Source organism: Microtus ochrogaster, unplaced genomic scaffold, assembly GCF_000317375.1.
Source record: "Microtus ochrogaster isolate Prairie Vole_2 unplaced genomic scaffold, MicOch1.0 UNK87, whole genome shotgun sequence".
Lineage (NCBI taxonomy): Eukaryota > Metazoa > Chordata > Mammalia > Rodentia > Cricetidae > Microtus > Microtus ochrogaster.
In genome coordinates, this window is record NW_004949185.1 from 1,037,109 (window position 1) to 1,050,226 (window position 13,118).

The following is a 13,118-nucleotide window of genomic DNA, read 5'->3' on the forward strand; positions in this document are numbered from 1 at the left end:
AAGAAGAAGAAGAAGAAGAAGAAGAAGAAGAAGAAGAAGAAGAAGAAGAAGAAGAAGAAGAAGAAGAAGAAGAAGAAGAAGAAGAAGAAATTGTTCTAAGACAGACGAAAAGGTGGGCCAGGAAGATGGCTCAGTGGGTAAAGGTGAGTGCCGCCTTTTCCTCATGGCCTGACAGGGCAGAAGGAGAGAACCAACTCCAGAGAGTTGTCCTCTGACCTCCACGTGTGGTCCATGGCACTTCCTTGCACTCACGTGCACACACACAGAATAAATAAATATATTTCTAAATGTTATGTTGTGTATGGGAATTGGCCTGCACCTATGTTTCTGCACCAAGTGAGTGTAGCGCCTGTCAAGGCCAGACGAGGGTGTCAGATCCCCCAGACCTGGAGTTACAGATATACTAAGCCAACATGTAGGTGCTGGGAACTGAACACTGGTTCTTTGGAAAAACAGCCAGTACCCTGCACTGCTAAGCCATTTCTTCAGCCCTCAAAATAAATAAACATTTTAAGATATTGTTTTAAGAAAAAGAAAATCTGGGAATGTGGGATGGACACACACAGCTGGCAGGCAAGCTACCTGAGCTGTACCCCAGGCCCTTCGGACAGTGAAGGCTCCACACCTGGCAGGCAAGCTACCTGAGCTGTACCTCCTGAGCTGTACCCCGGGCCCTTCGGACAGTGAGGGCTCCTCAGGTGCTGCTTCTAGACAAGACCCTGTGGAGAAATCTGAAGGACTCTGACCTGCAGGGAATGAGCTGGGGCCTTACTGTATATGGGAGTGGTGGGCTGTAATTGAACCCCCCCCCACCATCTTCCAGACCTGGACACTCTAGGGCAGTGCTTCTCAACCGTCCTAACGCTGTGACCCCATTAAGACAGTTCCTCATGTTGTGGTGACCCCAACCATAAAATTATTTTCATAACTGCGATTTTGCTACTGTGATGACTCATAATGTAAATAGTTTTTGAAGACAGAGGTTTGCTGAGCGGGTTGCAACCCACAGGTTGAGAACCACTGCTCTAGGGAGTAAGGGGCGCCAGACCATGGGGGATACCTAGTGGAACTTCATGCCATGAAACTGACAGAGGCCAGAAAATAAGTTTACCGGAGCAAGTGTGACTTGAACCCCCAAAACCAACAGAGGAAGAGGAGTCTAGGTCCATGGCAGAAGGCTTGTCTTGCATACATTAGACCCTGGGTTCAAACCTGAAAAAAAACAAAGGTGTCACTAGCCACATGTGGCTACCGAGCCCTCCAGATGTGACCAGGGAGGATGGAGAAGGAAACATGCAGAGAAGCCTGTGAGCAGCCAAGGGTGCAGACGTGTTACAAACCACTGCTCTTCAGGGAACCCGGCTTCCAGCCACAGCCCAGCTGTAAGCCCTCGTTCTCCACGAACTGCCTGTCGTCCCTTGCCTGGAACTCCCGGCCTGACCCTGCTCCCTGATAGTCCCTGCAGCCCACAGTTCCCCTGACCCAACTCCCTTTCCCAGAACTCAGTAGTCTGAGCCCCTAGCCTGTGGCCTAAGCCTTTCCTGCCTTCGACTGAAACAGTAGCATCTTCTAAGCCCTGGGGGCTTCCCCAGGCCCCAGCCCCGACCTAGAACCCGCCCGCTGCCTGCCACACTGCCGCTTCCTCTATAAAGGGACCCAAGCGCCAGCGCCCAGGACCCCGCACTGCAGGTGAGCCTCTCCTGCCTCATCTCCTTGGGCTTACCCCGTCGCAGGCATCCCTCAGGATCCTGCCTCTTTATTTGGGCCCCAGCCCTTCCTGTACAAGCTGCCTGGATCCCCAGCCTTATTGGGACTGGTCCCTGTGGCTTTGACTTTTGGTCTGTTCCCCGTGGTGTCTAACTCGGTCGTCTGTCAAGCGCTCTCTCTGTCCCTGTCACCCACTGTCTGATTCTTCTGTGGTTCTTTCCTCGTCCGGTCTCTGGCTCTTTCTCTTTCTCCCTACCCACTGCACGCTTCAGGCAGGGTTCCCCTGCTTGTATCTTGTCCCCTTCTCTTGTCTCTCGCCCTGTATCTCTGGGTAGCTGTCTCAACTGGGAGGTAAGATCTGTCTTCCGCTGTGTGCCCCGCCTCCCTGATGCACACTCTCTCTCTCCCTCTCTCTCTCTCTGCAGGTTCTCTCCATGACACCACTTGGACGCCTCTACCTCTTGAGGGTGCTCAGCGCCCCCCCTGTCTTTCTTCTGGGGCTGCTGCTGGCCCTGCCTCTAGGGGCCCAGGTGAGGCAGCAGGAGAATGGGGGTGCGTTGCTGGGGTGGCCTAGCATACCCGGAGTCTTAGAATCCTCTCAACTCTGTTGTCTCCTAGGGAGTCTCTGGTGCTCGGTTCTCAGCTGCCAGGACGGCTCATCAGGCCCCTCAGAAGCATCTGAGTCATGGCATCCTGAAACCTGCTGCTCATCTTGTTGGTAAACTTCTGCCTCCAGAGATCCAGTCCCTGGCTCTCCTTCTGCCTGCCCAGGGGTCCAAGTGATCACCCCATCTCACCACCTAAAGATAGGCATCCCCCCCCCAAAATCCATCCCATTGCCCAGTGCCTGATTCCTCCGGGATGGTGACTTCTGACCTTGACCCTCAACACCTTATGACCTTTTCTAGGATACCCCAGCAAACAGAACTCACTGCTCTGGAGAGCGAACACAGACCGTGCCTTCCTCCGACATGGCTTCTCCCTGAACAACAATTCGCTCCTGGTCCCCACCAGTGGCCTCTACTTCGTCTACTCCCAGGTGGTCTTCTCAGGGGAAAGCTGCTCCCCCAGGGCCATCCCTACTCCCATCTACCTGGCCCACGAGGTCCAGCTGTTTTCCTCCCAGTACCCCTTCCATGTGCCTCTCCTCAGTGCACAGAAGTCCGTGTATCCAGGGCTACAAAGACCGTGGGTACGCTCAATGTACCAGGGGGCTGTGTTCCTGCTCAGTAAGGGAGACCAGCTGTCCACGCACACAGACGGCGTCTCCCACCTGCACTTCAGCCCCAGCAGCGTGTTCTTCGGAGCTTTTGCTCTGTAGAATCTAGAAAAACCCAGGATTGGTTTCCAAGCCTCCGTTCTGACCATTTTAAGGGCCACACCACTTCTCCTTTGCCCGTGCCCACAGTCTCAAGCCTTCCCCACCAAAAACACTCAGAGCTTTCACAGGAGTCCGGGGCACTCCAGAGGAACCACCTCAGATGCTCAACTGAGGAGTCAAGCCTGCCTACAAGTCCGACACAGAGCAGGGTCTCTGTGGGTCTGGTGGGGTAGAGACCTGGATGTGAAGAAGGGGCAGATGTGGGGAGATGCCTGGGGACAGGGAAGGGAGGCTATTTATGAAGGGAAAGGTTAAGTTATTTATTTATGGAGAATAGAACGAGGAGAGAAATTGAAAGGCATCGGATGACAACCAGGTTCCAGACACAAAGAGTAAGGTGGCATCAGGACAGGACTCGTCGAAGGGAGAGAGAAGCAGGTGTGAGTGACCAAGGGGTTTAGAAGGAGGCACAAGGCTCTGAGCGCACTGTTTGGCTAGACACCACGAGGAGATGTCTGCACCATCGATGGCGCCCAATAAACCTCTTTTCTCTGAGATTCTGTCTGCTCGTGTTTGTTCAGGTTTGGGGGTGCCTCTTCCTTGTCTGTTGAAGGAATGGAGTAGGGGACATGGGGTGTAGGTAGAACAAGGAGATGTAAAGGAGCTGGCAGCTCCCAGATACATGGTGGACTCGTGGGAGTCAGCGCCAGGGAGATCAAGCCAGTGGAGCGGGGAGTTTGGAGGACTAGGCCAGCGGGTGGGGGAGTGTCCAGGTCTGGGAGGGTGGGGAAGGGAACCACATAAGAGTTATATGGGAATCATGTAAGATACAAGAGTGGGAGAAACTGTGGCAGCAGGGGTGCTCAATATGGATGTCCAAGGAGACGGGGCCACACATCAAGACTACACGGCAGAGGCTTTATGAAAGAAAAAAAAAATCCTTTGGAAGCCGAGACTGAAGGCAGCAGTGGGAGCGTGGTCAGAATGAAAGGAGAAGGCTTGCCTCGTGGGGGTCTGTGAATTTCCAGGACTGAGTTCATTCCCTCAGGGGCTGTCCCATGCTTGTCCCAACCACTGCCACCAGCCCTCCCAAAGCCCGTGCACACTCCACTCTCAAGCTGCTTGGCCCTCAGCCACTTCCTCTCAAGAGCCCAGACGGCTTCCCTCTCCAGCAGCAATTTCTCCCCCCTCATGCACCCGGCTGTCAGAAGCACCCCCAGTGCCAGCTTCTACCCCCATGGAGGTCCCATCTAGAAATCAAAGGTAGATAGGCCCAGGTGTGGTCTCCCTGCAACGAAACAGACATTTCTTAGCACTAGACGACAGGGAGGAAATGGCCTTCAGCTCCCAGGGTCCTGCACACACAGTTCGCGATTGGCCCAAGATTGCCACAGAATCCTGGTGGGGAGGGGGAGGAGATTCCTTGATGCCTGGGTGTCCCCAACTTTCCAAACCTCTGCCCCCGCGATGGAGAAGAAACCGAGACAGAAGGTGTAGGACCACTACCGCTTCCTCCACATGAGATCATGGTTTTCTCCACCAAGGAAGTTTTCCGCTGGTTGAATGAGAGCATTTCCCCGCCCTCTTGCCCAAGGGCTATAAAGGCAGCTGTCTGCACACCCAGCCTGCAGAAGCTCTCTCAGCGAGGACACCAGGGGACCAGCCTGGAGGGAGAACAGCGACTCCAAAACACCCTGAAAATAGCTCCCAGGAAAGCAAGCAGCCAGCCAGGCAGGTTCTGTCCCTCTCACACCACGGCCCAAGGTTCCACATCTCCCTCTGGAAAGGACACCATGAGCACAGAAAGCATGATCCGCGACGTGGAACTGGCAGAGGAGGCACTCCCCAAAAAGGCGTGGGGCTCCCAGAACTCCAGTCGCTGCCTGTGCCTCAGCCTCTTCTCCTTCCTGCTTGTGGCAGGGGCCACCACGCTCTTCTGTCTGCTGAACTTCGGAGTGATCGGCCCCCAAAGGGAAGAGGTGAGCGCCTCGGAAGCCTCCGTCTCACTTAGGCAGAAGCAGGGCCGGAGGGCATGAGAGGGAATGAGGTGGGCAGACGGGCACAGGTAGTGTGGAAGGGTAGAGGGGCAGCCCATGTAGCGATGGTGGAAAAAGAAAGGCAAGAGACAGGACCTCTGACCCATGCAGCCAGTTCACCAGGCTTCTGTTCCGTGGCTGCGTGGAGGAGCAAGTGAATGAAAAGGCGTGTATACAGATGTAGAGATGCGGGGGAGAGGCGGGACACTTATACAGATGTAGAGATGCAGGGGAGAGGCGGGATGCGTATACAGATGTAGAGATGTGGGGGAGAGGCGGGATGCGTATACAGATGTAGAGATGCAGGGGAGAGGTAGGATGCAGCCAGAAGAGGGAAGACGTGAGCGATAATTACGGGGAGACAGCGATGAGGGAGGGGTGAATGATAAGGAGAGAGATGAGGGGAGGTAACGGGAGACATGGCACGGAAGATGCTCCACGGAAAGATGTTGCGTGGCTGGACAAGTGGACCAACAAAGGATGAGTGGACACGGGGATAAAGAGAGAGAGCTGGGGCTTCTCCTTTGTGAGTGATTCCCCGGCGACTGGCTACTAACCTTGTCTTTCTCTTCCTACACAGAAGTTCCCAAACAACCTCCCTATCATCGGCTCCATGGCTCAGACCCTCACCCTCAGTAAGTATCCCCGTTCTCTTCTCTTAACTTAGGGTGGGGGCAATGAGACCTGGGATGGAAGCAGTGGGGAGAACTTAAAGCTTGGCTTTGGAGGAAAGGAAATAGGGGTTCAAGTAGACAGGTGCTTGCTGGGAAGCCTAAGGGTCTCACCTTTGCCTTTCTTCGTTTCCCTTCAGGGTCATCTTCTCAAAATTCGAGTGACAAACCTGTAGCCCACGTTGTAGGTAAGAGCTCTACTGAGTGTGTGCACCTTGGGAGTGAAGGGACAGGATCTGGGGGTCGAGCCAGGGTGAGAGGAGACAAGAGCTTGGGGTCAGAGGGGGGGTGACTCCAAAGGAAGGACTTAGTGGGGGTACCCAGGACCTCGCGGCCAATGGGTTGTGGGAACACAGAGGGTGCAGGAACCGGAAGTGAAGCGTGGGTAGAACACGAGGCGCAGGATGTGGAGTGTGAACTAACACAGTCACCCTGACTCAATTCTCCCTCCCTCAGCAAACCACCAAGTGGAGGAGCAGCTGGAATGGCTGAGCCAGCGTGCCAATGCCCTCCTGGCCAACGGCATGGATCTCAAAGACAACCAGCTGGTGATACCCGCAGATGGACTGTACCTCGTCTACTCCCAGGTTCTCTTCAAGGGCCAAGGCTGCCCCAGCTACGTGCTCCTCACCCACACCGTCAGCCGCATTGCTGTCTCCTACGAGGACAAAGTCAATCTCCTGTCTGCCATCAAGAGCCCCTGCCCCAAGGAAACCCCTGAGGGGGCTGAGCTCAAGCCCTGGTATGAGCCCATCTACCTGGGAGGGGTCTTCCAGCTGGAGAAGGGCGACCGACTCAGTGCTGAGGTCAACCTGCCCAAATATTTAGACTTTGCAGAGTCTGGGCAGGTCTACTTTGGTGTCATAGCTCTGTGAGGCAGATGGATGTCCATCTATTCTCTACCCCGCCCCCACTTCCATCCCCAAAGCCCTGGTCCATCTCCTTCTAACTTAGAAAGGGGATTATGCTCAGGGTCAGACTCTGAGCTCGGAACTTTCAGCAACTCTAACAGTCAGAAACACAAGCTCCTGGGATAGCAGCCTAGATTGTGGGGTTCCAGAATCCACTGGAGCCTCAAATGTTGATTCCTGAGTTCCGCCAAGGGGGCTCAGGCTACCTCTGGCTCAGAGTGCTGCCAGAGAAAATCTCAGGCCTTCCTGTCTTCGGATGCTCCCCAACCCTTCAGTGCCCAGCCTTCCTCACAGAGCCAGCCCCTCTATTTATGATCGCACTTATGATTATTTATTTATTATTTATTATTTATTTAATTGCTGTTGTATGTATTTATTTGGGAGGCCAGGGTGTCCTGGAGGACCCAGCGTTGGGAGCTATCTTAAGATAGACTTGTTTTCTGTGAAAACAGAGCTGAACCCATCAGCCACTCCCACCTGGTCTCCTGGCCTCATTGCCTCTTTTTTGCTTATGTTTAAAACAAAGTATTTATCTAACCCAAGTATCTTAATAATGCTGATTTGGTGACCAGGCTGTCGCTACATCGCTGAACCTTTGCTCCCCACGGGAGCCGTGACTGTAACCGCCCTACGGGTCAGTGTCAAAAATAAAGATTGCTTGAAAATGAAATACAGTTTCTTTCCTGGAATTAAGTCTGCATCTCTCTCTCTCTCTGGAGGTGGGAAACCAACCCCTAATGTCTTCCCTCCGGAGGCATAAGGTCTTTGGGTCCAGATCTGAGACTTTACAGTCCTGGCCCTTAAGACCCCATGGAACAAAAGCCAGCCAACATTCCCCACCTGTCCCCGGAAACAGGAGCCTAAACCTAATTATCTTTGCCTATAGGCATGGGAATTTCCCACTCTGGGAATTCCAAATACCTGCTGGGAAAGTACTGCCATTCTTTCCGGCTGTTGAGGCTGGGATGAGCTGGGGAGGAGCCACATTCTCAGGTACCTGAATCACAGCCAAGGAAGTTCCAGATTCAGGTGTCTGGACTCCAAACACTAACTGTACACCGTGAACCATTCAGCCCGCCCCTCTGCCCCTGAACAGAGACAGAGGGGGCACGGTCTGTGGGGAGAAAGCCTAACCTTCATCTGTGCCCTGTTCTCTACTGGGCAGGGCGGGCTCAGCTGCATTCCGTGCTGGACAGAGTTCCATGCTGGACAGAGTTCCGTGCTGGACAGAGTTCCGTGAAGGACAGAGTTCCGTGCTGGACAGGGCAGGCTCAGCCAGCTCTTCCTCCCTCCCAGCCATTAGCTGCTTGTTCTTTGCATCCTCTGAAGACGAGAGAAAAGTTTTTAAAAGACAAACGGCTGAAAGTTGTGTGTGTGTGTGTGTGTGTGTGTGTGTGTGTGTGTGTGTGTGTCTGTGTGTGTGTGTGAGCGCTTAGCGTATGGAATGTCCTGAATTCAAACCCGAGACAGCAACAACAAAGAGAGAGGTACTCCGTGGGTGAAGGAGCCATTGCCAGCTTTGGTTTCACCAGTGTTTGGACAAATGATGACTACAGGGGGTGGGTGGGTTAGAAAGAGAAAAACACCTTGTTTAAATACTTTGTTTTTTTTTTTTTTAAAAAAATTACTTAATCATACATGCAGGGCCTTGGATTAGATCCCAACACCAACAATAATAAGAGTAATGATAATAATAATAATTCATTATTGTTGTTGTTGTTATTCAATAGTACTTGCTGGAGCATGTAGGCTGACTTTATTCAGAATTACAGTTATCGGAGCAGAGACTTGCGGGAGAGCGTGCAGCGAGAGCAAGCGGGCCGTACGAGGCAGAGCGGGGTGGGCGTTGGGAATGGCGAAGGACTAAGAGGAAAGAGAGTGAGGGGTAGGGGGACTCTGTCTAAACAGATCAGACGAGGCGCCTGTCGAGACAGGCCAGGTGATCAGACATCGCTCCAGGGACTGCGGAGGATGACGGGGCTGATCAAATATGGGAGAGGGAGCTTGCTAAACTAACTTAATGGGGTTTTTCACTAAAACTAGGTTTTACAGGGAAGGCAATGACTAGGTGGAGGAGACTCAGAAGGCTGGCTAGAGCTTGGCAGAGTTGGTCACCCTCTCACCCTGGAAGGCCCTTGGGCAGGCAAGCAAAGACAGAGAAGGAGTGGGTGTGTAGCCATGCCTTTAATCCCAACACTCCTGAGCAGGTAAATCTTTGTGAGTTCAAGGCCAGTCTGGTCTACATAGAAAGTTCCAGGCTAGCCAGGGCTGCATACTGAGACCCTGTCTGAAAAAGAAAGAAAGAAGGAAGAAAGGAAGGAAAGAAAGGAAGAATTAAAAGTGGACCCCCAAGAGTGGCAGCCCTAATTGGGCTCACAGTTGGTTGGGTCTTTCTTCACCCCAGTAGCCAGAAAGGGGAAAACCAAGCACGTGGTTTCGTGCAGGGTGTGGGGTGACCCACTAGGGTGACCTACATAGAGCCTTGGGTTCTCCTTGGCCTCCTCCAGCCGTGGCGTGGGGGGCTGCAGTTACTCATCTTAGGGGCCTCCCACTTGCCCAACTTTGGGGTGCCTCAAGTGTGAACTCAGGGTGAGGACTTTCCGTTTCTTTCTAGAAAGGACCCCAGGGCATCTCCTTCCTCTGTGCAGCTCCTCCTCAGGGACCAGTCTCCACCCACTCTGTGCAGCTCCTCCTCAGGGACCAGTCTCCACCCACTCTGTGCAGCTCCTCCTCAGGGACCAGTCTCCACCCACTCTGTGCAGCTCCTCCTCAGGGACCAGTCTCCACCCACTCCCTTCTCCCTGCCCTTCACTTCCTTAGTCTGCCCCTCAGTGTGCCTGGGACTGCCCTGACCCCTCCTCAAAGAATGGGCTATCAGAGACCCTGGAGGCGCACACCTTTAATTCCAGCACTCAAGGTGCAGAGGCAGGTGGATGACTGTGAGTTTGAGGTCAGCCTGGTCTACTAGTGAGTTCCAGAAGAACCAGGGCTACATACGAGACCCCGTCTCAAAACAAACAAAACCAAATAAAAGCCGTCAGGCAGGTAGCAGCGGTAAGCTAATGGGCCCACAATGCTTTGTCTTCGGTCTTCTGGGATTTTTCTCTCTGGGAACGAACTTTCTTTGTGTTGATGCTTCTCACAGTGAGGCAGAAGCCAGGAGAAAAGGGGGATGTGAGGGGCTCCTGGACCAGGATGCTAAGGGGAAGTCTCCGGCTTTAACTGTCCCTTCTCCCTTCCACCTGAACCCGTGGTGTTAGAGCCAGGGGGCGGACACAACACAACAGGCGTCCACCGTTCAAAGCTAAGCCATCCACCCCTGCACGGCTACCCAGAATCAAACCACGTCTGCATCTCCGTGACGACGCTGGCACGCGCCAGCATGGTTTACATTCTTTATTTCCAAAATCCATATCCTACAGCCCCCGCCCCCACCATGGGGTCCCAGGCTCCCCGACTCTCCGGACATCGTGATTCACACATTCGCACGGTCAGCCGATCCTCCAGGGCTGCAGTCGGCTGTCACCCCACCATCACCGCCCCGAAGAAGGTCTTCCCTCTCCTGTAGTCCACTTTGTCCGGGTGACTGATGTTGACATACACCCTCTCGCCGCTCCGGAGCTGCACCAGGCCGCCGAACCCCACGCTCGTGTACCACAAAGAGTACCCGCCGGAATTCAAGACGGGGGTCACGGTCTCCGCCCCCTCTAGCAGCAGCTCCGGGGAGCCCCGCCCGTAGGCGCCCCCCGCGCGGTACAGGGCGCTGCGCAGTGTGAGCGAGCGAGCGCCGCCGCGGTCGGCAGGGGTCGCCCTGCCCCTGTACCCGATGTGGCAGTAGAGGTAATAGATGCCGTCCTGCGGCAGCGCCAGCCCGTCGGTGCGGGAGAACTGCGCCCCGCTCCTCAGAAACGCTTCCTCTTGGCTCGCCTCCCAGCCGAGCCCTTGCCCGCTCATCCTAGCGCCTGCAGAGAGGGACAGGCGTGAGCTCTCGGGCCGTGGTCTCTAGGTTGGGGGACCCGGGTCGCGTGAGCAGGGACCCAGAGCGGAGGGGCGGGGTCTTTTTCACTTGGCCATACTCAGCGGGGAGGGGCAGGGATAAGGAGGCTACCTCCCGGGGGACTAAGGTGGCCAGATCCTGGCGGGGTTTTGTTTCCTTCCAGAGAAGTCAGACAGAGAAAAGACTGGGACGGGTGGAGGCTGCAGGGGTAAAGGTGGTGGGGAGTGGGAACGCGCCCGCTGTGTAACAGCAGAGCCAACAGACCCTCGCTCGCTGTGGAGGTGCTTAGCTGGACTTCAGGTCTAACAGATGCTTACCAATGAGATGGGCAGCAGGAAGATTGTGACTGAGATCAGTGTCTGGCTCCCGCTTTGGCAGCCGTTGAACCCCTGTATCCACGACTGGAGACAGGGTGGTTCCCCATGCTGATGCCTCCTGAGGGAGCTGTGCAACAGGCCCTTGAGATGGGGAGCCTGGATTCCTGGAAGAAGAGGGTATCTCGGGACGCAGACGGGGGTCAGGAGTCCCCGAGAGGCGGGAAGGTGAGGGCAAGAGGCAAGATGGTTTACTGTCATCCCGTCTTTTTTGAGCCTGTGCTCCTGAGCCGGAGATCTTCTCAACCTGGATGGTAGGGTCACAATGCCCAGAGTTCAGATTCAGCTGATGGCAGCTCCACACCTCCCAGCATAGAGCCCAGCCCTAGAGCTACCTCCAGCACCCTGCCAGGCATGCATCTTGCTGGGAGGCAGAGCAAACAAAACATATGTTCTTGGGCAGCAAGACAGGCGCTGGGTATCAGGAAGAGACTTGCAACATCAGGGTAGGACCGCACGGACAGCAGGCAGAGACAGACCAGACATGCCCTCTAGCGAGAGCCACCAGCTGAGCTAGGGAGGCAAAAGCACAGAGGTCAATGAACGTCCACAAGATGCAGCCCTCTGGCGCCTGTTGCAGCCACTCACCGGTCGTCCCTGATCCTGGGGCACCAAGGCCAGCACAGCCAGGACAGTGATGGGCACTGCCAACAGCAGGGTGACCAGGGAAGTAGCTCCTGCCACAGCCAGCAAGAGGCAGCCCCTCCCCTGGGGCCTCCCACCCGGACCCTGTAGCCCCCGTGTCCCCATCCAGACTCAGCACTAGGAACCGGGGGACAAGGGCTTTCATACCTCAGGGGTAGGGCCACCCCCTCCCTGCAGACCCACACACCTGCTGGGGACTTTCCGCACACCCCTGCTCCCCTCACACAACTTCCTGTTTACCCGGAGCTTGGGTCAGGGTGGGGAGGCTGGATGCCTAGGTTCTCTGAACTGGGGAAGGAGATGTGGCAGAGTTTTTCAAGGTAAAGGTGAAGGGGGACTTAGCAGGAAACCCAGGGAAGGAAGGTGGCTTGCAGAAGGCCAGACAACGAGACTGTAAAGGCCAGGCAGGATTCCAGGTATTTCACGTGGTCTTGCATGCTCCTGGACCTCACAGGCCAGTGCTGGACGGAGGGCTGTGCACACACACACACACACACACACACACACACACACACACGTTAGGAGATGTAGTAGGGGGCCACATCGGGGCAGCTGCGCGTCTGTACCCTGAGATGGCCCTGTCTCCATGGCTGGCCTCTTCTATTTTCACCACCAACACTATGTAGGAAAGGCAGGATTCATCCGGTCCACGGATGTGATAGGACTTCGTGAAGAGGCCTCAGCCTTGCTCTCTCTGGGGAAGAATGGTGGGAACGACACAATAATAGAGCAATCCGGAGGCACACTGTGCCTCACCCATTTGGAAGCATTCGCTAAATGGATGAGCGAATTAGCAATTCATTGGATTTAATGAATTAAATCAATGGAAGAGGGGGCAGCTGATTGGAGCCCAAGGATGACTAGGTGTAAGGAAGTTGGCTGGACCAAGAGCTCAGGTCATCTCCCCTTCCTGATAGCCCTGCAGTTCCTGTGTCCCAGCCGGGACTATGTGCTTGGGTGACAATGCCAACACGAACACTAAAGAATATGCTGGCTGCCAGCTACAGTCTTTATTATACTGCACATTCAACCTCAACACTGAGGCACAGAAGGAGTACAAGGCTGTGTCTGGGATGTGAGTGGAGCTCATTGACAGAATGCTTGACTACTGGGTTTCATTTTTTTTTAATTAGCAAAACAGTACTAATTTCAGATTTCTGCGTTTTACTATATGTAAATTTTATCTTCCTGTGGCAAGGGAAGAAAATGAGGAAACAAATACTGAGCTTGAGCAGCTCAGAGGTAACGTGGAGAGATGCTTGCAACCGGGAAAGATATGAGAAGTAGCCTGGAGGTGCGGCTCACTGGGGAGAGTGCTTGCCTAGCCTGCAGGAAGCCTGGGTGTGGTTCCCTGCAGGAGATCCTGGTGCAGCAGGCAGGGCTGCAGTCCCTGCAGGAGATCCTGGTGCAGGAGGCAGGGCTGCAGTCCCTGCAGGAGGTCCTGGTGCAGCAGGCA

At 54.7% G+C, this 13,118-nt stretch overlaps 4 protein-coding genes across 6 annotated transcripts in view; 2 read left to right on the forward strand and 2 right to left on the reverse strand.

Moving 5' to 3' along the window:
- The window catches only part of LOC101994656 (RT1 class I histocompatibility antigen, AA alpha chain-like), a 629,094-nt gene that overhangs the window by 62,494 nt on the left and 553,482 nt on the right, over positions 1-13,118 (reverse strand). The window lies entirely within an intron of this gene.
- On the forward strand, positions 994-3,551 carry Lta (lymphotoxin alpha). The gene is made up of 4 exons (XM_005370841.2): positions 994-1,689; positions 2,133-2,237; positions 2,326-2,425; positions 2,616-3,551. The coding sequence occupies exons 2-4, from the start codon at positions 2,142-2,144 to the stop codon at positions 3,026-3,028; spliced, it is 609 nt and encodes a 202-aa protein (XP_005370898.1). The 5' UTR covers positions 994-1,689; positions 2,133-2,141; the 3' UTR covers positions 3,029-3,551.
- On the forward strand, positions 4,822-6,610 carry Tnf (tumor necrosis factor). Of its 3 annotated transcripts, none has more exons than XM_005370838.1 (4): positions 4,822-5,007; positions 5,645-5,699; positions 5,876-5,923; positions 6,192-6,610. In XM_005370838.1, exons 1-4 carry the CDS (start codon positions 4,822-4,824, stop codon positions 6,608-6,610), a joined length of 708 nt encoding a protein of 235 aa, XP_005370895.1. The 3 variants fall into 3 exon arrangements, with proteins under 3 accessions (XP_005370895.1, XP_005370896.1, XP_005370897.1); XM_005370839.1 differs by having other exon boundaries at positions 5,648-5,699; XM_005370840.1 differs by lacking the exon at positions 5,876-5,923.
- On the reverse strand, positions 10,115-11,767 carry Ltb (lymphotoxin beta). The gene is made up of 3 exons (XM_005370837.3): positions 11,606-11,767; positions 10,961-11,264; positions 10,115-10,608 (listed from the first exon to the last, which is right to left on the reverse strand). The coding sequence occupies exons 1-3, from the start codon at positions 11,765-11,767 to the stop codon at positions 10,169-10,171; spliced, it is 906 nt and encodes a 301-aa protein (XP_005370894.1). The 3' UTR covers positions 10,115-10,168.